General features: G+C 37.1%; 1 protein-coding gene and 1 long non-coding RNA gene across 6 annotated transcripts in view; one reads left to right on the plus strand and one right to left on the minus strand.

Annotated features, from left to right (window-relative positions):
- Positions 1–534: 534 nt before the first annotated feature.
- Positions 535–11,944, plus strand: LOC144231886 (uncharacterized). The gene is made up of 3 exons (XR_013335229.1): positions 535–565; positions 5,717–5,902; positions 11,772–11,944. It is a non-coding gene; the product is annotated as an uncharacterized LOC144231886 (long non-coding RNA).
- A 2,217-nt stretch (positions 11,945–14,161) lies between these two features.
- The window catches only part of CTDSPL2 (CTD small phosphatase like 2), a 77,978-nt gene continuing 68,121 nt past the window's right edge, over positions 14,162–24,018 (minus strand). For all 5 annotated transcript variants that reach the window (XM_077764500.1, XM_077764501.1, XM_077764497.1 and 2 more), the window contains 5 exons: positions 21,423–21,485; positions 21,239–21,318; positions 18,179–18,305; positions 16,537–16,632; positions 14,162–15,679 (listed from right to left, as the gene is read on the minus strand). In XM_077764500.1, the coding sequence (XP_077620626.1) occupies positions 15,614–15,679; positions 16,537–16,632; positions 18,179–18,305; positions 21,239–21,318; positions 21,423–21,485 (432 nt within the window). In that variant the 3' untranslated portion in view covers positions 14,162–15,613. The remainder of the gene's footprint in view (positions 15,680–16,536; positions 16,633–18,178; positions 18,306–21,238; positions 21,319–21,422; positions 21,486–24,018) is intronic.

A 24,018-nucleotide genomic window follows, 5' to 3' on the forward strand; every position in this document is an offset into this window, starting at 1 on the left:
TCACTGCTGTCGCCGCCCGGAGCTGTTGGCGGATACCAAGGACTCTCCCCCCGCCAGCCCCCCTTCCCGAGCTTTCCAAGCCGCGCTCAGAAGGGGGCTGTGAACCCGCGGCCCCCGACCCCCAGAGGAGGCGTCGCGCACCGGGATAGGGGAGATCTCTCTGGACGCCGGCGTGGGCCGGGCGCCCGGGAGGGAGCGAGTGGACAGGGCCGCTTTCTTGGCAGCCTTCTCAGCCAGGGTACTCGAATTCAGCTCCTGAAGTGTTTGCCTCGAGTTGGTCATGAAGGGATCGAAGAGAGCCCCAGAACTCGAGGATTTTCCCTTCCTGTGAGCCCCTTGAGGCCAGTACCTGATTCTTTCGCAGAATAGTTTAGGAACTTGGTCTGCGCTGGGCCTAATCTCTAGCCCTGTCCTCAAGGAGCGCACAATCAAGTAGCCTAGATAGACATGTAAACAGAATTTCGACACAGTGTGATGACTGCAACAAAAAGCATTATGAGGTTAAATGTAAAAAGGTAACTTTAACGGCGGGGGGAGCGGGAGGATGCACGAAAGGCTTCCTGGGGTAAGTGCTGCGGAATCTGGAGTTTGAAAGACCCGGTGAAATTGCTCAAGTGCATTCCCGGTGGAAAGAATGCTTGTGGTCCCTGACCTGACTGGCAAAATCAGAGATAAGCCGACTAGGTAAACGGATCATAATAAAGGACTAAACTTTAAGAATGGCTAAACTCACTCTGGGGCCTTTGGGCCACTGGGCTCCACTGCAGAGTACTAAGAGAGGAACAGTTTCAGATATTTTTACTTTGTATTTGTTGTTAATTTATTTTCGAATATGTAATCACGTACTTAGTATAAGATTCAAGTTATAAAAGGGTATGTACAATGATTAGCCATTCTGTTATTTCTAGAAGCAACCGTTGTTCTCTCGTGTATCTTTTCAAGGTGTCTAAAAATACACATTTTAGGAGCGCCTGCGTGGCTCAGTCGGTTAAGCAAGCGTCTGACTTCGGCTCAGGTCATGATCTCACGGTTCGTGGGTTCAAGCCCCGCGTCGGGCTCTGTGCTGACAGCTAGCTTGGAGCCTGGAGCCTGTTTCAGATTCTGTGTCTCCCTCTCTCTCTGACCCTCCACTGTTCATTCCCTCTCTCAGAAATAAATAAAAAACATTAAAAATTTTTTTAAATACACATTTTATTTTTTAAGTTTATTTATTTACTTATGTAATCTCTACACCCCATGTGGGGCTCGAACTGACTACCTGGAGACCAAGAGCTGCGTGCTCTTACAACTGAGCCAGCCACGCGTCCCTACAAATATGTATTTTATAAATACAGTCTTTCAAGAGACAGCTCAGTTATTCATAGTTTATTCCTCATCTACAGCAGTATCTGGGGAGCTTGTTAGAAATACAGAATCTCAGACCCTATCCCAGACCTGCTGAATCAGAATCTGCCTTTTAACAAGATCCTCAGATGACTCTGTGTGTTAAAGTATGAAAGGCAATGATACACAGTCATCCATTTATAAAGCTAAATTAGAGGGAGGCTAGCAGAAGGCAGGAAAAGACTGGAATGCAAGGTCCCTAGGGTGCAATCAGTCTTTTATTCACAGTTGTATCTCTGCCACTTGGTGCGGTATCTTACACCGTAAAGTAAATATTTTATGAATTAATTAAATGAGAACACAATGCAATGGTAACAGAGGAAAAGAATCAATCTGACAAATATTTAAGGGTCGAAACAGTTTATTGACTGTGAGAGTTAATTTTATGTGTCAACTCAGGTAGGCCATGGTAACCAGTTTTTGGTTAAACACTAGTTGTTTCTATGAATGTACTTGTTGTATGCGATTAACATTTAAATCAGTAAGCTTTGAGTAAAACAGATTAACCCCCCACAATATGGATAAGTATTCTCCAGTCGTTATCCAATTAGTTGATTGGCCTTAAACACCCGCACGCGTGCACACACACACACACACGCATGCACACACAACACTGAGGAAAAAGGAATTCTGCCTCCAAACTGCCCTTGAACTCTGAAGCAGCAGCACTTGCCTGGGTTTCCAGGCTGCTGGCCTGCTCTGCAGATTTCAGAATTGCCAGCTCCTACAATCCTGTGAGCCAATCCCTTAAATAAATCTCTTTATGTATATACACATGCTGTTGGTTCTGTTTCTCTGGATAATCCCAACTAATACAGTGGCTGATTGGATATGGAGGGGAAGTGGCAGAGAGCAGTAGAGGATAATGCTTTCAGAAATTGAATGAGTGGTGGTGACACCAACCTCCAGGTGCTGAAGTAAAAAAAACAGAGCTATCTGTGCTTTCTTCCTCTCACCTCCTACATTGAGTCAGTAAGTTCTGTGATTAACTTCCACTATTAATCTTGAATCCATTTAATTATCCCCATATCTCTTGCAACCACCTTCGTCCAAGCTTTCTCTAGACTCTTCTGTAACAAGTTCCCAGTTGGTTTTCCTTATCCCACTTTTCCCTCCACAATCCATTCACTACACACCGGTTTGCTTATTTACAAATGTAAATCAGATTGTGACACCCCTTTCTCCCAGTTGAAAACTCTTTAGTGGCTTCTTGTTTTCATTTAGTGTTTTGTTCTTTTTTTAAATTTTTTAATTTTTTTTTCTAAGAGAGACAGACAGCATGAGCAGGGGAGGGGCAAAAAAAGAGAGGAAGACACAGAATCTGAAACAGTCTCCAGGCTCCGAGCTAGCTGTCAGCACAGAGCCCAACGGGGGGCTTGAACGCACAAACCATGAGATCATGACCTGAGTTGAAGTTGGACGCTTAACCGACTGAGCTACCCAGGCGCCCCTGTTTGGTTCTTTTAAATGTTTATTTAAAAAATTTTTTTTTTAATTTTTATTTTTGAGAGGGACAGAGCATGAGAAGGGGAGGGACAGAGAGACGGAGACACAGAATCCGAAGCAGCCTCCAGGCTCTGAGCTGTCAGCACAGAGCCAGATGTGGGGCTTGAACTCATAGACTGTAAGATCATGACCTGAGCCAAAGTTGGATGCTTAACTGACTGAGCCACCCAGATGCCCCTTAAATGTTTGTTTATTTATTTATTATTAAAGATTCTTTTTTATTTTTTTAATGTTTTATTTATTTCTGAGAGAGAGAAATAGCGTGAGCAGGGGAGGGTGAGAGAGAGAGGGAAGCACAGAATCTGAAACAGGCTCCAGGCTCTGAGCTAGCGGTCAGCACAGGGCCTGACGCGGGGCTTGAACCCACGAACCGTGAAATCATGACCTGAGGCAAAGTCGGATGCTTAACCGACTGAGCCACCCAGGTTCCCCTTAAATGTTTATCTTTGAGACAGAGAGTGAACAGTGGGTGGGGGGGTTGCGGAAAGGGGTAGAGAGAGGGAAAAAGGATCCAAGCTGGCTGTGCACTGACAGCAGAGAGCCAGATGCAGGGCTCAAACCCACAAACTGTGAGATCATAATCTGAGCTGAAGTCAGACGCTTAATCAACTGAGTCACCCAGGCACCCCTGGCTTCTTGCTTTTTTAGAGTTAATTCCAATTCCTTACTATGGCATACAAGGCCCAACAAAGTCTGACTCCTACCTCCTATCAACCCCTTATATCATTGTCTCTTATTAGCTCCATTGCTACTAGCCCTGGAAGACTATTAAGCCTTTTTCCTAGTTTTGGACTTTGTACTTGCTATTCTTTCTGCCTACAGTGTTCTTTCCACACTTCTGTCCATGGTTGGTTTTCTTCTTTCAAATCAGGGTTCAAATGTTACCTTTTCAAAGAGCTCCTAATCTCCCACCTACAAAAAGCCTCCCCCAGTTACTCTGTCTCGTTGCTCTGTTTTTGTCATAGCATATATCACAATCTCTAATGACACTGTTTATATATTTAATGTCTGTGAGCACATATATTTAAGGTCCCTGGAGCACAGGGACCTTGTCTGTGTTTTTTACTACTACTAGTGCATGGCATATAGTAAGTGGTCAATAAATGGGTTTGAAAATAACTGGTGCCTCTCATCATAATAAAGAATAAGGATAGGAGGTAGCTGGGTGGCTCCATCAGTTGGGCATCTGCCTTCCACTCAGGTCATGATCTTGCAGCTTGTGAGTTTGAGCCCCGGGTCGGGGCTCTGCTGACAGCTCAGAGTCTGTAGCCTGCTTCAGATTCTGTGTCTCCCCCTCTCTGTGCCCATCCCCTGCTCATGCTCTTTCTCTGTCTCAAAGATAAATATTTAAAAAATTTTTTTAATAAGAATAAATTAACTTTTGACCACACAGATCTTAACATTCTTGTGGGACATCCATATAGAAATGTCTAGTACATGTTTGGAACAAGAGAGGTCTGGGCTATAGACAGAGGACTAGAAGTCATCTGATTATGGTGGTAGATGGAATCATGTGAAACTAGGTTAGATAGAATGAGAAAAATCTTTGAAAGACATAAATATTTAAGGAGCAGCGAAAGAAAAAAGGCATAGGAAGCATAGTAAGTTAAATAAGTATCCTTCCTGTTCTACCAGTTTTTTGTTTTATTTATGAAACAAAGTGCGGTGGAATATATTTGAAAATACACTTTTGGAAGTCAGGGGATCTGGTTATAGTCATTCAAATGATCAGATTATATTGAACTGTACACTGTATACTTCTGGAGAGGGTTGGGGAAAGCTCACAGTGATTCCTCCTTTTCTAGAAATTGTTTTAGTACACAAGAACATGTGGACTCCCAAAAGCTGTGTTTGCTCCCTTACTGTAGCTGATTTGGGAAGGGCAGTCAAAAGCAAATTAACTGTGAAGTTTAATCAAGCTTTACCTTCAGGGCTCCTCATTGCATGGATCCCTTACACTCTTCAAAAAAGCTCTCCAAATTGTTATATTCTTCAAACTACATAAAATCTGGAACTGTTCCTAGGTGGGATGTAAATAACCCAGTGGAACTATCAATTCTCTTTGTAGCTAGTCTCCACAGATGGCCCTTCAATAAATAGTATTCAAGCCCTTATGCAGTCTCTTCCTGTTGAGTCTAGGCTAGCCCTATGATGCATTTTTGACTAGTAGAGTAGGGCAGAATTCACATGGAATGCTTTAGGCCATAACAAACCTTGTGGCTTCCACCTGCACCTTTTGGAATGTTCTCTCTGGTGGAAGCCAGCAGCCATTTAAGAAGCCTTACCACTCTAAGACCACCAAGCTGTTTCTGACTAACCATAGACAGAGGCTGTTTAGGGAGAGAGGTAGCCAGCCCCTGGCTGTTCCAGATATGCCAGCAAAGATGCCAGACATGGGAGTGAAGAACCCATCTTGGACATCCAGCCTAGATGAGCCTTCATATGATTCCATCCCAAACTAACATTTGAATGCAACTGCAAAAAACTGAAAGCAAGAGTTGCGCAACTGAGCCCCGTCAACCCACAGATGAGTGAGAAGTTATCTTAAGTCTCTTAACAACAATTTTAAGTTTATTTATTTTGAGAGCAAGAGAGAGGGCAAATGAGCAGAGGAAGGGCAGAGAGAGAGAGAGAGAGAGCGAATCCCAAGCAGCCTCCACACTGTGCAGAGCCCGATGTGGGGCCTGAGCGTATGAACCAGTAAGTTCATGACCTGAGCCAAAATCAAGAGTCAGACACTTAACTAACAGAGCCACCCAGGCACCCCAAGCCTCTATTTTTGAAGTTAATTATTATGCAGTGATAACAGAAAGAGTCTCTTTCCCAGGACTTTAGAATTTAGCACCCTGAAGGAAAGACCACAACTCTTGATGAAGTGATGATTTTCCAAGCCACCTCACTTCCTCCTGCCTACCCTTGAGGTCCAGTTGTCCAGCTCTTCTTTAAAAGTTATGAGGTACCCCGGCATCTTTCCAGTACATTTCATTCTTGGCCTCAAAAAAATTTTTAACAGGTACATCCTAGTAGACTAATTACAGATAAGAAATCTTTAGAGGCTAAGCTCTGCTATATTTAAGTCTGTGTTTGGCACATAGTAGGTGCTTAGTAACTGTTGAATGCATGAATAAATTTCTATGCAGAACTGGGTTTTCTTCACCAAGAAAAACCTGCCCATCAGGTTATTGTTCTTCCTCATGAAAGGTGGTCTGAAAAAAATTGATTTGGGTCCTAAAGACACTTTCTCTTTTATTATATTACTAGTAAATCTACACCATTATAGCTGTAACCTGAACTAGTAAATAGTAAATAAGTGGTTAAGAAGGTGCCAGATCCAATCAACTACCCCAAGGTGGAGTCTCAGTAAAGCAAGACTATGTATCTCTGTAATAATGGTGGTAATTAGTCATTTGTCATTTAGTGTAGTCATCTGTATTAACTTGCCTGGAGATGTTAGACAATGTATCTTGAAGACCAAAACAATGTTAATAGAAGGTGAAATATAAGGAAGGTAAAACCAAAGAACAAGATTTTGAGTCTCTAGAGAAAAGGTAAACATCTATTAGATATTTGGCAGGTATCTAGTAGAGATGAGGGGTATCCTGTTGAATTGATATTAGCCATTATGATTCATTTTTTTAAATAGATTTTCGCTCTTGTTTCACCCTTACCAAGCAGGCATCTAATTGTAATTTAGTTTCATAGGGAGAAAACTTGCTGCCAGTAAATGAAGGAATTTGAAATCTGGCTTAAAAACCAGTGTCTCATGAGTTTAATTGGTATGAACCAATTCCCCTGAATCGTATCGACTCTGGGTTGTATTGAATGAATCAACTTTCTGGACTTTTAAGTAGAAGTTCATACTTTGAAGTGTGAATTCATTCATTTATTCAGCAAATAATTATGGAGTACCTACCCTGTACCCAGTATTGTTCTAGGTTCTGGGGATATTAACTTCAAGATTTTATTTTAATGTTTATTTATTTTTGAGGGAGACAGAGCATGAGCAGGGGAGTGGGAAAGGTAGAGAGAGAGGGAGACACAGAATCTGAAGCAGGCTTCAGGCTCTGAGCTGTCAGCCCAGAGCCTGATGTGGGGCTTAAACACACAAACTGTGAGATCACGAACTGAGCCAAAGTCGGTTGTTCAAAGGATTAAGCCACCCACACGTCCCTAACTTCAAGGTTTTAAACCACATGCAGTTGAAAATGAGTTGTGGAGATGCTATGGAAAAATACATGGGCTTATATGTATGCGGTATTGATAAATTTTTGAAGCAGAAATTGAGAATTCACAATATTGTGCATGCTTCCTTTTTGAAAAAATGAAGCAGGGAAACAATCACCAAGAATTATGTGCTGGGGCCGCTGGGTGGCTCAGTTGGTTAAGTGTTACTTAGGCTCAGGTCATGATCTAGCGGTTCACAAGTTCGAGCCCCGCATTGGGCTCGCTGCTGTCAGCGCAGAGCCTGCTGCATTTTCTGTCTCCCTCTGCTCTTTCTCCACGTGCACGCACACTCTCTAAGTAAACATAAAAAAAATAGAATTATGTACTGGAGAATTTATTCAGTCCTTAAAATGAATCTGTGACTCACATGTTAGTCCTCTACAGGAGCCCTATAATCCCACATAAGAGTATCCTTATTTTTTTAATGTTTTATTTATTTCTGAGAGAGAGACCGCGTGAGCAGGGGAGGGTCAGAGAGAGAGGAAGACACAGATTCCGAAACAGGTTCCAGGCTCTGAGCTGGCTGTCAGGACAGAGCCCGACACGGGGCTCGAACCCATGAACTGTGAGATCATGACCTGAGCCAAAGTTGGATGCTCAACTGACTGAGCCACCAAGGCACCCCAACAGTATTCTTATTTTACAGATGACCAGAATAATCTATCAATGTTCATGGGAAAACTTAATATTAAACCTCTGCCTACAAGAACTTCATCATTAAGACCAGAGGATAGTAAGTGACAACAGAAATGAAGTAGAGCTGCCAACAGCTTCTTTTTAAGTGATGTCCCTTAAGCACTAGACTCGAAACCTCAGAGATTAAGTGAAGTAAGGCTGAAAAGGAGGTTTTAATTGCAAATAGGACTGTTAAGACATTTACAAAGTACAATCAGGGTTATTACATATGTAAAAATATTTTATTTATATTTGATATAGAAATAACTTTTTTCATTTAACCCCCCACCCCTTCCAAAAAAAGCCTACCCAAGAATTTTGTAAGACATGAAATGACAGCATCTGTCTCCATTCAACTCCTATACATTTTCTCTTACTTTTATATGGTGCCGTAAAATCCTAGTGTCTTCCTATCCCTGTCAGTAAAATGGACAATCCATACTCTCCCTAGGACTTTACCATCTCCTGGCCTCAGACTGTCCATTAGGTTGGCACCCAATGCATTAACCATTTGTTGTCTTAGAAAGACAACAAAGTTGTGTGGAGAATTAAGTCAACTTATTTAACTTTTTAAAAAAAGTTTACATATTTACGTATTTATTTTGAGAGTGAGTGAGCAAAAGCAGGGGTGGGGCAGAGAGAGAAACCCAAGCAGGCTCCACACTATCAATGCAGGGCCTGACTCAGGGCTCATACCCACAAACTGCAAGATCATGATCTGAGCCAAAATCAAGAGTTGGAGGCTTAAGTGAGCCACCCAGTTGCCCTGAATCAGGTCAACTTCCTGACTCTTTTAACTGGTCTCCCACCAAACCCCTCTCTTCCCTATATGGTAAAGTGATCTTTTCAAGATAAACCTGATCATATACTCCCTTGCTTGATGTTATGTCCCTTCCACCTGCAATCAAGCCTGGCTCTATATTCTTTCAATACATGTTCTACAGAGCTCAACCTAATGCTTTTTCAGCCAACCCATGCCTGGTTCCAGATTAGATTGTGTAACTGGCATTCTAAAAGCCATTCTTCTCCTTCAACTCTTCCCAACATTGTCAGTCTTCCCTGCTAGACTCTAAGCTTGAGGGCAAGGTGAGGGTTGTTTTCTTCTGCCATTCACAGAGCCTGGAATAATGACTGTTACTGTCATTACGAAGGCTACTTATAGCTTTCAACAAATATTGCACACATCAAATATAACATTAAAGCTCATTGTATGGTAACCCCCAAAAAGCTCTAATTCATTTGGTTCATCCATTACTAAAAAACTATTAGCTTGGCAAATCATTTATAGAAGCCTGCTACCCCAAATACTTACCAGATTTTTCAAGCCATTCAGTACTGTCTTTGTCACCCATTTTTTTCCCTTAACACTCAGCATATTTTCATCAAACACATTCTTAAGAGGTGACCTCTCCATTATTACTTCTCCAGTCTTTTCTTAAAAAACTAACATGTAGTATTACAATGCCTTTTCTGCTGCCCTTTTCAGCTTCGGACATCTCTCCAAACACTGCATGTGTATCTCTTGCATATCCGCGACAGAACTAGCTGCTTTAACACTTCCATTCCGGTAGTTATTTGTATATTGCTTTACAGTTTATCAGGTCTTTCACCACTGTTAAGTCTGAAAGGTATATCTTGGTGCACCCTTTGCACAAATGAAATTAGGCCTTACATACCTAATTTGGCTAGTAAGATTTAATGAGTACCTATGGACTTGAGTTCAGATCTTTTGATTCTGAAAGCTCCTTTTATTAGCCAAACTCCCAAGTCAACCATTCACCTGAAGTCCATTTTTTTCCCTTAAGATTTTAAAGGCATCTTTGGGCACCTGGGTGGCTTAGTCAGTTAAGCGTCCGACTTCAGCTCAGGTTATGATCCCACGGTTCGTGGGTTCAAGCCCCACGTCGGGCTCTGTGCTGACAGCTAGCTCAGAGCCTGGAGCCTGTTTTGGAATCTGTGTCTCCCTCTCTCTCTGACCCTCCCCTGCTCACAGTCTCTCTCTCTCTCAGAAATAAATAAAACATTAAAAAAGAAATTAAAAAAACAAACAGACTTTAAAGGAATCTCTACCCCCGTGGGGCTAGACTCAGAACCCTAAGATCAAGAGTTGCATGCTCTTCTGACTGAGCCAGACAGGTGCCCCAAGTCATTTATTTCTAAAGGCCCTGCACTTCAGTGACTCTCAAACCTGTATGTGCATCAAACTCCTTTGGAGCTTAGGGAAAATAGTTATCAAAAATCTCATCACAGCCTGGAATACAGGGAATGAACAGATGCTGGTCAAAGGGCAGACATCCAGTTGTATAAGCATCTAATGTTCTGGGGACCTAGTGTACAGCACAGTGACTACAGTTAACAGTACTGTAAATGTATACCTGAAAGTTGCTATCAGAGTAGATTTTAAATGTTCTCACCTCACCCTAACAAAAATGGTAATTAGGTGAAAGGTGTGTTAACTAATGTTACTGTGATGAACATCTCACAATATGTGTATCCAGTCCTCATACTCTACACATTAAACTTACACGATGTCAGTTTTACTCAATAAAGATGGGAGAAAAAGGTTCACCACAGAGACTGGGGCAGAACCAGAGTGCTATTTTGTAGTTATGTTGGTTCATGTTATTTTACCTGTTACATCAAGTATAAATTCATCATCTTAGGCTCACCATAATCTGTTTTTTTGCCATCATCTCTTTTCAAAATTAGCCCCTTTATTCACGTTTTATTCTACTTCTGCACAAAGTAGTTCCAGAAATTGTCATTCTTCCTGTCTGTTGCAATCTACTCTGTGTTCCTTACAGGTATGTTCTGAAGATATCAAAGGGTTAAGTACTGTGAAAAAAATCACGTAATTTTAACAAACAAGCAAAAAAGCACTATACAAATATAAGCTGTTGGATACAGTTTCTAATGGCTGATAAAATATTGTCAAAGAAAAGTGCTTCCATAAAAGTTTTATTTATCCCCACAACAACCCTGTGAGGTAGGGTGATCAGGGCATTTGAAGATGAGAAAACTAAGTCTACATTACTTGTTCACGGCTATACTGCATAGTAAATATGTAGAAATTAAACTGAGATTTTTAAATATCCATGACTTTTATATTGATTCATATGGAAAAAGGCAGAGAGAATATTAACTCCCCCCTACCTTAATGCCAAAAGGACACTGCCTTGAAAAATCCCATTTCAAAAGATGAAAGTAGTATTTCATTGCTTATTTCTACAAAGATTTATAAAATAAAAAAATAGTGAAATATTTTACAATTAATATATATAATGGTCTCATTCAGGGATGTCCTTCAGCTGTATATATGATCAACTATTCCAAGTGCTAGAAATGCAAACTCTTAAAAAGCAGGAGATAAGAATGATAATGAGCAGTAGCCTCAATCTTCTTTATTATTCCTCCATGTATCTTGAGTAAGTTCTGTGAAATCTGGTCCCAGTTAAAAAAAAACAAAACAAAAAAAACCTACCAGAGATGTCTGGTAAACATTTATTTAGTTGCCTACTCTCAACCACCATCACATTATTTAAAACAGTGATTTCCCAAAGCTGGCTATTAGAATCACCTAGAGGTCTTTTTGAAAAAACACAAAACTCAAACCCCACCCTAGATCCGTTGAGACAGTTTTGCAGGGGGCTAGGCTTTTGGAATCTGTACTTAAGCTCTTCAGGAGGATTCTAATGGCCAGGTTTGGGAAAAGAGTGATGTATTTTAAAATACTCATATCAAAACCATAAAGTAACTAAGTATAAACTTGCTGTCTCTTCTCCCCTTTCTAAAAATTTCTCAGAACACATTATATCCCCAGAACTCTTACCTCTGAGCAAGTAATTTCAATTCAAGATACAGAGAAACATTTTATAAAAATGTATCCTAGTGAGACTTGGATTCCAATAATTTAAATGGCATTTGAATACAGATACTGAGTTTTGTGGTTCTTATTCTGAAATTTTAAAATGTGTTTTATACAGGTTCCTAGCAGGCTTTCAACTTGGGAAGATATGAGAAGTAATGACATACATACTCAAGCATATCAGCACTGAAAAAATACTATACTCAAATATAGCTCATGAGAGGAATAAGAAAGTGAATGAATGACAACCTAAGGCCTTTTGGCCCATACATTTTTGTTCCCAGTCCGCTCTTCCCCTATAAGGGGAAATAAAATAAACATTCTTTCCTAGTTGCTTGGCATAGTTATTCAGTGGGTAACTATTAACTAAGTTAATTTAGATATACAAGATTAAAAGAGATAACAAATAAATACCTAGGAAGACAAAGAGAAGTCAGTTCAGAAAACCTTAACTAGCTAATGATGTGGTATATAACACCATTGTGTTAGTACAATTAAATGAAGGCTTCAGTGTCCTTTACATTTCAGCTTTATGTGATTGACACAAGATGTGGAAGAGATCTGATCCTTATGAAGAATTCTGTGCTGGCTGTAAAGATTTGTAGGAATAATGACATGCTTTCTTCATTGATGAGATGAAGTCTCTCTTTTTCAGGCAAGTTGACTGAATAAAACAATGAAAACTTCTTTAGAAGGCTGAATAAAAGTAATATCTAGCTGAAAAAGTCATTGGCCAAAGATAACTTTTTTAAACCATTCTATGTTTAACACTTAAAAAAACAAACAAACAAATAAAAGCCAACAACAACAACAACCAAACAAACCAGAAAAACCAGAGAAATATAAAAAACAATGTACACATCCATTTTCACTGACAGGTACAAGAAAATAGCCATTTATAGAAGTTACAATGCTTTCAACAACTCCCCCCCCACCCCAATTTTGGGAAACAAGATAAAGCCATCGGGTAAATAAATATACATACTAGCTAATATAAAACAATTACGGTTTCAAATTGTTATCAGCTCTTTTAAGACTCAAGGAGAAACATGGTGACATAAATCTGATTAGGGCTACATATATTACACAGAATTAAAAAACACAACTGATTTAAACATCCTAACAATAATACAAATATTTAAAAGAATGTCTTAAAAGCCAGACATTTATCACTGGAAATATCACAATTATAATATGTACTTCAGATATGTTTATGTGTATATAGGTCACTTTTGCTGTGTCTTATCAGGTATGCAATCTCTCCTGCATTTCCTATAGTCAGTTTTTAAGAGTTCATGTTTCCTGTGTGAATTGAAGGAGCTGGGCACATCTCAATTCACAAAATATACACCTCCGCTTAACTAAATGGAAGTGTGTTTAAGATAACATTTACCAACAGATAAAGAAAATTAGGGGGAATGAGAGGATAAAACATGTTAAAGTGGAAGGAAGCTGGATAACTGTCTCTTTATAAATTATTTTAAATTTTGTACTAACGAACTTAAAATGACCCAAATTAAGCAATGAAGAAAAATAAATTGGTCTCAAAAATTTTTCTCAGGCCATATAAAATTTCCCTTAATCCTAAAGAATCTTTTATGCTAGATTCCTTTGTCAGTTGACTTAAAGAACTCTCCCTAGCATGGGGCTGAAAACAGTTTTACCATTAATAAAAGATGATTAAAAGTTGGTGTTGATTTAAAGTGCCCAGAGGCAAAATAGTACAGGTGCTTACATTTCCCTTTAAATCATGGGAAAGCCCTTTGAGACTGTGTTTACTTAATCAGAGAAGCTTTCAACAATTATAATGCATGCTGAAAGCTTAGATCTTGTATAGGTTTTGGGTTTTACCGTCTGAGCATAAAAAGGGGAGCAAGGAGAAATGTAACTAGGTTCACAATTCTGAGCAAGAGCGTATGTAAAGGTAACGTATGTACATTTTATTTCAAGAAAGACAGAAGACAAACAGCATAAAGATGCCCAGATGCCCTAAAGATAAATACATTTCAAAGATTCTTATTAAAATGAATCTGGAGTATTTTTCCTGCAAGCAAAATACCTTTCTTTAAATTAAAACAAAAACAAACCAAAACAAACAAATAAAAAAAAAACCAGTATTCTGAATTGCAAATGCGTTTGCTTTTTTTTTTTGCAGAAAATCTGCCATGATTATTTTTTTTTAATGAATAAGGATTTTCCACAAAACAGGCTTGCTCTACATGCTAGATTTTTTAAACAGTTCAGTGACACAATATGCTAACTACATACACAACAGATAATATAGTAAGAAAACACTCAACCTGATGAAAAGTTAAAATCTTCATTAATACACTGAAAATTGACATAACTCATGCCTTTAAAATCAAAAATACAAAAATTAAATGTTTTCCTAAAAAGATTTCCTTATTTTAAGGATTCATTTGAAAATGAAGCTGCATGTAATTTGTACAATAAGTTGTACAAGTAAACAGGTAATATACATAAAAAATTAAGTGACATACTCCTCAATTATCAGTTGTCCACCTTTAATTTCCAATACTGTACTTTCTTAACAAGCATACAAAATATCAAACTTCTCTTTAGAAAAAGTGCCGTTCTTTGACATCCTTTACACAAAAACAGTCTGAGCCTGTGGCATGTTAATGCAGTCGAGAGGCAAAGCATACTAACTTTTACAAATTCTACCTTCCATAAAAAGCCTCCCGAAAAGGAGATTACACGCCACTATAAAAATATCAACCTCTTGTGGTAGCTGCATTAGAGAACCAAGGCTTGAAGACTATTTTCATATAGCATAGAAAACCACTATGAGAGCATATTAACTGCATTGGTGGCTTGGGAGTTTACTGTGCCACAGGATTATGCATAGCTACTGTAAGGTACCAAGACTGTTACACAGAGTTTTAAATTGATTGTAACCAAGAGCATAACAGAGGTACTACCAGCCCATGCAAAATAACTAAAAATACTGAGTCACTGTGCTGAATACTTCATTCCTGGAGAAAACCAAAGGCAGCAGTAACCAAATCAAGCCCAACAGGTGACCAAACTCATTCTCCTCAAAGATTGGTGAGCACAGTGAAGTCTGAGGTATACCTTTATCCGTTAAATCTGTGTGCCATTGCAAGATATTACCATTTGGGGAACACATGCCATCACAATGGTTTAACTCTTCTGAATATTAGTCATTCATATATTCTTATCTACCCAGTCCTTTGATTTTTTTTAAAAAAGATTTCACCTACAGTAGAATATTACAGAAACAAAATATAAATGCATGTCTTTCTAAATGAAACTTACATGGACTAAAAGTAGAGAATATTTTTAAACAAATATACAATATGCAGGCAGACAAAGCAGGAAAACGGCCATTCAAATGTATAATAAAAAACTATAAACTGACTATTTCCAGAAAACTAGGAAGCGCCTCAACTAAAAGGAATGCATAATGAAAATCTAATCTAATACAGGTCAAAAATGTAAAAAGGTTATAAACCTTAACAGGAAAAATAAAACAACTTTTACTGGCCATTCCTGTTGAAATGAGAATCTTAAAGTAACAGAAAAGTGGCTACAAACCCACTTAGAGCACCAAACAGAGAGAAAATAAAAGTCCATTTTCATCTCTGTTATTATCATAAAATCCTGTGTGACTACAGGTCAAACTGCTGGTGGCAGAAACAGAATTCTTTATAAACTGCAGATGTCCTGTACATAAAAAAATTTCACCGGAGTTGCACTAGTTCTAAAGACTCTTCTGTTTTAGCCTACCTACTGTATGTATTCAATCTGAGATAAAGTCTCTTTCTATAACCCTTGATTATTATTGGGCACCAAAGATAAGAAAAGCAAGACGGGGTACAAAAATGCAAAATTTCAACAGTAATGGCAATGTTTTTGTCTTAGTCCAAAAGGGTCCTGCATTCTCTCCCCCTTCAGTGATTTGACAAGTCTTTGTACTTAATCTGGGGGCAGCAAATCATGCAAGCGAAATCTGTCTCTGATGTGAGGTCGAACATCTTCATTCTGTGTGGAGAAAAAGACATTTTAAATTTAGGTTTTTTTAATGTTTTGTTTTATTTTTTGAGAGACAGACAGACACAGAGCGTGAGTGGAAGAGGGGCAGAAAGAGAGGGAGGCACAGAATCTGAAACAGGTTCCAGGCTCTGAGCGATCGGCACAGAGCCCAAAGTGGGGCTTGAACTCATGAACTGCAAGATCATGACCTGAGCTGAAGTCAGACATTTAACCGACTGAGCCACCCAGGTGCCCCGAAAAAGACATCTTAAAAGCCATGTAATTTCAAAGATATGATCCCATAACACTGTGAACATTCTTCCTTTGCAGAGAAAATATACCTTTTACAACTTACTTTGTATGCCAAATATAAAGATACTACACAGAAGCAGTTAACTTAGAATTAAATTTATATTAAAAAAAGTTATTAAACCTTTAATTCTGTAAAGAATAATTAGGCACTAAGAGGCAAAACCAAAAGACAAGTAAAAGTGTTAAGCCACTAAATTCTACTTCATTTATTAGGAAAAAAATAACCCCAGAATAAAGTTTCAGTAGCGTAAGCATTAATTCTGGACCTCAACTATGAAGGGAAAGTGAAATCAATTTAATAGTGCTAGTGACTTTGCAAGAAGCAACCCAGTGAAATAAAAACATTCAATCTGAAAATTATTAAATACTGATACGCATGATTTTAATATAGTTTACAACATTAGAAAATGCTTGTAATCCTTCTCAACCTCTGGCCTAATCTCACACCACGCTGACTTTAAAAGTCAGTGCACATAAAGTAAAGCAATTAAAAAGATTTATTTCAACAGAGTTGAGGCAACAAATGCAAAACACAAGATAAATAAGATACTTACCAGTTCTACAAGCTTCTCCAGAAATGGAATCAATTTTAGGAGTTCATTGTCATTTTTATCCATAAACCAGCTTTCTATAGGGATTCCGTTAGATAGCTAAAATAATAAATAGGTAATTAAATCCTCTTTTTATTACATTTTGTATAACTTGTAAAAACTTAAAACAGAAATAACACATACTTAAGTACACAGTGATCTGCAGAAGTTACTGTGAAAAGGATGCCATCAGTTTGTGGTTGTTACATTCTGACAACTCAATTAGTGCAAGAAACAGATGTTAAGGAATACATCAAAGCCTTTCATCAAAGTTTTTCAGCTTAATGTCTTCTTAATGTATAAGAAACTAAACAAGAAGATCCACTGAAACAAGTTTTACAATTATGTAATTAAAAATATTACTTTACTGATTCAAAAAATAATTACTATTAGTCTATGCTAGGCACTGTGAGAAGGGGTGGTGCCAATGTAAACAACACTATCAAAAAGCCTATATACTTTTACACAGGGACTATGTGACGTTCACTGTTTTATTTCCAACAAACAACAGGATAACCTGAAATGGCAGGAATGTAATAAATTGATGCAATGGTATTTCACTGAAGAGGAGTCTAAAAACAAGAATGCAAACTGTATTTGTTTTATAGTAAAAAATCTATAGGTTATCTCTAAAATTAATGCAGAATACTATATTTAAGATGGTGGATAAATGAAATGATTTTATCCAGGAAACAATATAAAATTCTTAAAAATATATTTCAAAATGTGACCAATGATCTAAATTGAACACATTTCAATACTATATGCAGCTTTCCATTTTTCTTTTTTCATCTTTCTAGTGTTTACTCTTTACTTGTTCTATCTATACCCAATTCCCACCATCCCTATTCTGCACTGATTTACTGTAAAGGAAATCTCAGACCTATTACACAAACATATTCATAATGTGATACATATCTTGTGGGGGAGCCTGGGTGGCTTAGTCGACTGAGCTTCCAACTCTTGATTTCGGCTCAGGTCATGATTTCAGTTTATGAGTTTAAGCCCCTCATCGGGCTCTGTGCTAACAGCTCTGTGCAGAGCCTGCTTGGGAGTCTCTCTCTCCCTCTCCCTCGCTTCTGCACACACACTCTCTCAAAATTAATAAACATTTTTATTTAAAAAAAATTTTTTTTATAGTTTTGATTTACTTTTGAGACAGAGGGAGACAAAGCATGAGCAGGGGAGGGCCAGAGAGAGAAGGAGACACAGAATCTGAAGCAAGCTCTAGGCTCTGAGCTGTTACCACAGAGCCTGATGCGGGGCTCGAACCCATGGACCGTGAGATCGAGCCCCATGTCATGCTTGGTACTGACATACTGATTTAACAACTGACAAGAATGCTATTAACTGATGTACAGCTTATAGTATTTTCTTATCCAGATTTATTACTCAGATTTTTATCTACGTTTTCATTCATTTAAAAGAAAAATATCCACAAGAATTATAGCAATTTGGCATTTCTAGTTCTAAAAGATAACACTAAAAAGGGAAAATTCACCAGTGAAAATTCTGTTCTCCTATTATATTCTATTTGGCACCATTTGTTCTCATTGTATTTTTTTTCCCCCTAATCTCATTTTGTTTAGCAACCCTCTCTTCATACCTGATATGCAAAGGCTTGTGGTGAGTTGTCTATTATTATAGTCTTTGAAAGATCTCTTCCAAGGATATTTAAGTCCTTTATATAATTTCCTTGTACACAAACACAATGTTCGCGGAAAAGCCGATGCCTAAACATAAAAATAAAAATAAATTAACTTAACAAAAATCTCTAAAAAGTGTAACACGTACTGAAACATACACATATACCACAGGCTTTACAGTTTTAGCCTTATTTTCTCTCACAAAGGAAATTCAAATACAAATGTGGGCCTAAGCTTTGGGCTACAGTTTTACTTTAAAAAATGTTATCAATTATTGAAACCTTACAACCAAATATTACCATGCCTTTAAGAACTTTGGCTTATCCCAAAAAGTTACATTAAATTATAAAGAGGGATTAAAAACTCTGTAAATTGGTTTTGTAATTTATTTACCCAGGAAAGCTCAGTTCAGAAGCAGCATCTGGTTGTGTCAGCGAGGTCCTGCTTTTTAACCAATTTTCCAGATGGTTGACTGAGGCACAAGGAGGTCAAGTGACTTGCCCAAGGTCACACAGTAAGTCAGTGGTTAGCCCCGCATTGGAACCTAGGATCCTCCTGGCTCCCAGTCCTTTGCTCTAACCAGAAGACCACACAGCCTCCCTATCCCTGTACATGCCAGAATAGAAAATATAAGAAGGAATGTTTCTGTGTTGGCATTTTAAAAAATGTTTTTAGTTTCCCCTATAGTTTTTGAGAAAAGCTGTGGAGGCCAAAACATTCCATCGTTTCATACTTCTCCCAAACAACCATCTTTCTTTTAATTTAGTGTGAGTGTATGTATGAATATTTGAAAAAACAAGGATTGAATGAAATGATGAATTCAGATTTAAGTATTACAAATGTAAACTGATGTTTCACCAATGATAGATACTTAACTGAAAAATGCTGTACCATTTAAAAAAGCTATTAAAGGTCTTATAAGATTTATATACTGTCATAATTATATAATCTCATTTAGCACTCAAAATGTTAGTCTAGGAATATTACTAAGAGTTAGTACAGATCACCCTGACATACTCCATTTGCATACATTAGTAATTTGATAGTTTGGCTTCCTTGTGTCTTAATCTCACTAAACAATTTTTTAGCAGCTAGGGCCTACTTATACATACCTATATTTTTAATTATAGAATTTCAAGAAAAGGGCATTTTCTACCAACAAAATCAGCCATAGCTCTAACAACAACTACAAAACTCAATCTTAAAAATATCAGTAATGATGACAAAGAGTTTTCCAACCAAAAGAAATGTAGTAGAAACCATTCTCTCCCCCACTTTTTATAAAGAATACTTTTAAATGAATGATCATCTATCGATGTATGGTTTAAAGAATATCCTACTTTGAAAACCAGACAAAAGAATTTAAGTCCTGGATGGACCTATAAAAGATTCCATTTTTATCTGTACATTTACATTTGAGGAAACTAGACAGGCAAGTACAACAGGTCCATGCAAGTCACTACTGATGTTTCTTTTCACCAACGGCAGCAAACTCACCCGAGACAGGAGACAAATGAACATGTATGTGGATACAAATGATTACTGTAAATAAATTACACTAACTAAAATCCCTTCAGTTATTCAGGAGCCTGGGAGTCAATGGCAGGTATTGGCAGTTTTAGAAAGGAACTACTCTTGCAGGTCATCAGATTTGCATTTCAACTCATGAGATTCAGAGATCACAGGAATTTGAGTCTACCTTATATTGAACATAGCACTCTAATTCAATATACTGTTCAAAGTTTCTCCTATTTTAAATTATTCAAATATAACTATATAAAACAAATTTAAACTCCCAATGTGTAGGTTTATGAAACTAGTTTCAATGAGGGGTGTTAATTTGTAACACTATAATTCCATGACTATGATTCGTCCCCTAGTAAAATGATAGAAACTTCTGAGAGAGAACAAAAATCTTTAGAGTGAATGAAGCCATTAAAACAAAATCATTTGTGTACTTTTGTGAAAGTTAGGTAAAATAAGCATGTATTATACTTTTATGAATTGAAAAAACATTTTCATTTGTGTGTCTAATGCTTGCTTATATGGAAGATAAAATGGAAAGTGACAAGGACAAATTTTGATCCTTTAGATTAAAAGGAAAAAAAAAAACCACAGTTCTATTTATAAGAAAGCAAATCCCCTAAACATGAACATCAGAAAGTCTTTTAACATAGTTGCAACCACTCTACAACAAAGGTACTATTAACAGTAGAAATTAGGATTTTCTCCTAAAAAAATATGGAAAAAATATTCAAGAAAATGAATTCCTAGCTATTAAAGCTTTCAGGAGCTTTTCTGGCATCTCTCTCGGTTAAAAAAAACATAGATTAACTCTGGCATCTTATAGGATGCAGCAAGACGCTGGCAGTCTTAATATCTCACTTCTGTTGACAGAAATAACGGAACTAATTTTCAAACTGTTTTAAAATTACCCGAGGCACTCCCACCTAACCAGGAACACACTGCATCTGCTGGCTCAGGACACACACAAGGAACTGAGTCCAGATCGGGTAACTTGAGTGACTAAACCAACTGCAATTTCCAATTAGATTCATGTAATGTTTTCTTTCCATGGAAGAGAAATTTGCTCTTGAAAAAAGCAAAAGAGTTTAATTTATCCTTTCTGTTAAAATTAAACCTTTATTTCTCTATGCCATTAAAAAAGGTGATATAACATGCATTATCTCAGAGACATAAGGAAGTGAAAACATCATGCACACAGCGAAAAATTCCACATAGCCCCAATCACCCCCAGTCCCAAAAGAATTGAGGATACAGATGTAACAGTGAATAAACACATTTGATCTTTGTATCCTTTAAAGAACGTCTGTCTGGAGTTAATATCATTAGGAACTCTTAAAGAGTTTGGGGGCTTAAAAAAATTCATTTTCACCATTCAACACAACAAATCTCTATATATGCAGCCAACTGAAAATGGCCATGGAAATTAAATAGAATCATAGTAATTTCATAGATCAGTGTGACAGACATTTCCACTATTTCTTAATTAAATTTACCTGACCAGTTGCTTTTTAGGGTCTAGTATGTTCAGTAACTTGTCTGCATACACCTTCTTAGAAGCAGTAAAAAGAATGATCTACAAATTCAGGGGAAAAGAAGTAATCATTATACATGATCTAAATATGGGTACTATATTGAATAAAATAAAAATACTTATGTAATTAGCTTAAGCATGTTTACCTCATACATCTGAGACATTCGCTCCAGGAATTCCCTGAAGAATGGTCTTAATCTCACGTAAACCTAAAGAAATAACAAAAATAAGCTTCAGTAAATAAACCTATAAAATAGAAACAACTTATTTATAAGCTCTGTTGTGTTCTAACTTTGGATATATTATAATTAAAATGTTCATATTTTAAAGTAATAGAAAAGTATACTAAGTACCACTCAAATATATTTCACGTATCAAACATCACTTAAAACAATCTTTGGTAGGGTAATAATAATTATTGATGATGTCACTTCTCAATAGTTAAATGGCAGCATACAATATAATAGTACTTTGTGGAATATAATTTTAATAAACATTTCAACTAAAAAATGGAAGGTTTCCCTTTGAGATTTTGATTCACCAATCAGCTCCATCTTCCAGCCAGGTAGCATCCGTCCAATTATTAGGCAGGCTGTGTGTCCACCTCTAGCTGACCTGTCTCAATGACCTTCCTCTATACTCAGAATTTCTTCTCAACAATCACCTGCTAAGAATACCTTTATTTTAAATCTCTATTAAGGTAAATAATGTTCAAGAAAGAGATGTCTGGATTGGTGGGTTTACATAACTGGAATTTTTCAGAATTCAATCTTGTTCTACATTTACTGACTCAGATGTGGCATCTAAATTAGCACTACTGGACTACTTGAGATTGAAAATATAATAGGCATACCAGTTATCAAAAACACCTGGCAATATCAGGAAAGACTACAGTACCCAAAGAACTGCCTTAACATACATTATATCCTTATTTCTGTGTCTATCTTCTTGCCTATATTTAATGTAGCTCTTACTCCAAGTTTCAAAAAACAGAATTATCCCATGAGCAACCGCTAAAACTGATTTCCAAAAGATTTTAAATTGTATTCATTTTGTGACAAAAGTTTATGAAAAGAAACATTTATAACTTATACTCCAAAGTGTTTATTAACTCCAAACACCATGAACAACAAATATTTACAGAACACACATGCACCAGATTCACTGGATTCAGATTAAAAACAAACATCAACAACAACAACAACAACAAAAGAAAACACTGGTGGTTACAAATTCAAAATCTAGGTTTCATGAAATTTAACTCTGTCATAAACACGTATCAACACAAAAATGCCCTCATGATAAAAAATCCAGTTCTGGGAATGTTTTAGGGCAGAAAAGGGAAATCATGTGAAGGATTCTAGTAGGTAGTGACCATGTACTACCAATCTTAATAGTTTCCAAAGCTCTACGGGCATAAGACAATACTAAATATATAGTAAGTACTTGATAAAATATATATATATATATATGTTGAGTAAATGAAATTACCTAAGTTAAGCAATATAAACAGATAAAGAGAGGCAAACATATATGACCGTATAAGGACAACTACAGAGTTTCCTTAAAAACTGATCACTTGTAATAGACAAAGTTTGAGTGAAAATAATATCATTCTACCCCTACCTCCAGGCTAGAATGATAGTTTACTTGTATTTAATCTTATTAGTCAGACACTTTATCTCAATTTCTTGGCTAATCAAAAACAAAGCCATATACCCCACCACTAGATCAAATAAAAATAACCAAATCCTCAGTGTCTAATCACGATCATTTAGGATGAGGCCCAAGAAATTTAACTAGAGCCGCTCTTCTAATTAATTTTAACATTTTCATCCTAAAAACATCTGGTACACTTTGTAACCAACCCAAGTAACTGATAGATTGATTGCCTTAAGTGGAAATACCATTTTTTATTAACTATGGGTCTTCTTGAAATAGATTTGTGATGATGAAGAAAAAATCAATTTAGTCAATACTTTTTTTCCAATTACCTCATTTCAAGGAGGATGATAAACTATGAACCATCAGAGTCTTTTGTTTGTTGCTAAAAAAGTTTATCGTCTACATACATTGAAAACAATGATATTTTATTTTACATTTATGTAAATGATTTCATTTGGTCTCAATTTCCCTGTTATCCATACTATAATCTAAGCAAGGCCTCGGTAATTTGGGATTTGCTTCCTCTGAACCCTAACATACTTCCATTTCAAAAATTGTTTTTATGTTTTATTTATTTCTGAGAGAGAGAGAGAGCGTGAACNACGCCCCAACATACTTCCATTTCAGAGGAATACTTCTTTGTAAACAGTATTATCCAAGTAGAGTAAGTGGAACACTATACAAAGGTGACACTTCCAACTTCTGATACATGACTTCTAGATTAAGTCAAAACTATAACTTCATTATACATTCTACTACTTTGACCATTCTTAATACTGAAGATAGTGGAATATATTGCTAAACTATTTCCTTATCATGAGAATAGAATAAATGTCGGCTATAAAAGTTCCTATCCCCAAAACAGATTCACTATTTGAACAGGAAGGTCATTCAGGATTAAAATAGATACACAGAAAGTAAGGTGGTTAATGGGAAAAAGAGAATATAGAAAGTACAAAATAATAGTGAGCAGGGGTGGAGGTTCTGCTATGTGCTACAAAAGTAAAAATCTCGGAAAGAAAAATAGAAATGGAGACACAAGGCCAGCAGGGTCTAAGTCATTTGGATGGATATATT

The sequence above is a fragment of the Crocuta crocuta genome, unplaced genomic scaffold (genome assembly GCF_008692635.1).
Source record: "Crocuta crocuta isolate KB4526 unplaced genomic scaffold, BGI_CrCroc_1.0 scaffold102, whole genome shotgun sequence".
In the NCBI taxonomy this organism is placed as follows: domain Eukaryota; kingdom Metazoa; phylum Chordata; class Mammalia; order Carnivora; family Hyaenidae; genus Crocuta; species Crocuta crocuta.